General features: G+C 41.2%; 1 protein-coding gene across 1 annotated transcript in view; it reads right to left on the bottom strand.

Moving 5' to 3' along the window:
• The window catches only part of TPCN2 (two pore segment channel 2), a gene marked incomplete at its 5' end in the record, with an annotated part of 21885 nt that overhangs the window by 2389 nt on the left and 18836 nt on the right, over window positions 1-660 (bottom strand). The window contains one exon of the mRNA XM_009081055.1: window positions 523-605. Coding sequence (XP_009079303.1) covers window positions 523-605 — 83 coding nt within the window. The remainder of the gene's footprint in view (window positions 1-522; window positions 606-660) is intronic.

Raw genomic sequence — 660 nt, 5'->3', positions numbered from 1 at the left:
GCAAACCCATAGCAAAATACCTATCCTGCTACCCTCTAAGTGCTCTCCCAATCTCCAACTGTTTGCAGTTCAGAGACTTCTTGAACTAGAGGTTGTTTCCATTGCACATCTCGATGGATTTCTCTGTCATGACTTGTCTGGTCTTCACCAGATCACGTTCAACATTTACCCCTCACACAGCCTGTAGAAGAGCATTCCACAACCTAACCACATGCTGGGTTAATCAGCCAAGGGTCATTGGAACAGATCAACCCAGAAACTATTCAGTTCATTCAAACATTCCCATAAAGCCGTGAAAGACAAATGAAAGATATGTCCAAGGTTTTAGGTCTACAAAAATTCATTCACCCACAAGGAAGACACAGAAGCATTAGGTTTATTTCCTATACATCTGAACTGACCCAAAAGAAAGGTAAGCAGCACCCTCTAAACACAAGGTTGGAACTGTGCTATGTGTATAATTCTGGTTCGGTTACCTTATAAGCTCTATGGGACTTTTTCAGTACTATTAGTGCTACTTACGGACTTGAATATCTTGAAAATGCATCCAAAAAGACTTGCCAGTTGTTTACCACCATCACATCCCAGAGGGTCACCACTGCTGCCTAAATAATGTGAGTGGAATAGAAGTTGAGTGGTTACATTACACACTTAGAAAAT

The sequence above is a fragment of the Acanthisitta chloris genome, unplaced genomic scaffold, assembly GCF_000695815.1.
Source record: "Acanthisitta chloris isolate BGI_N310 unplaced genomic scaffold, ASM69581v1 scaffold4298, whole genome shotgun sequence".
Lineage (NCBI taxonomy): Eukaryota > Metazoa > Chordata > Aves > Passeriformes > Acanthisittidae > Acanthisitta > Acanthisitta chloris.
The sequence above is the reverse complement of the archived record's forward strand: the minus strand, read 5'-3'. Positions and strand labels throughout refer to the sequence as shown.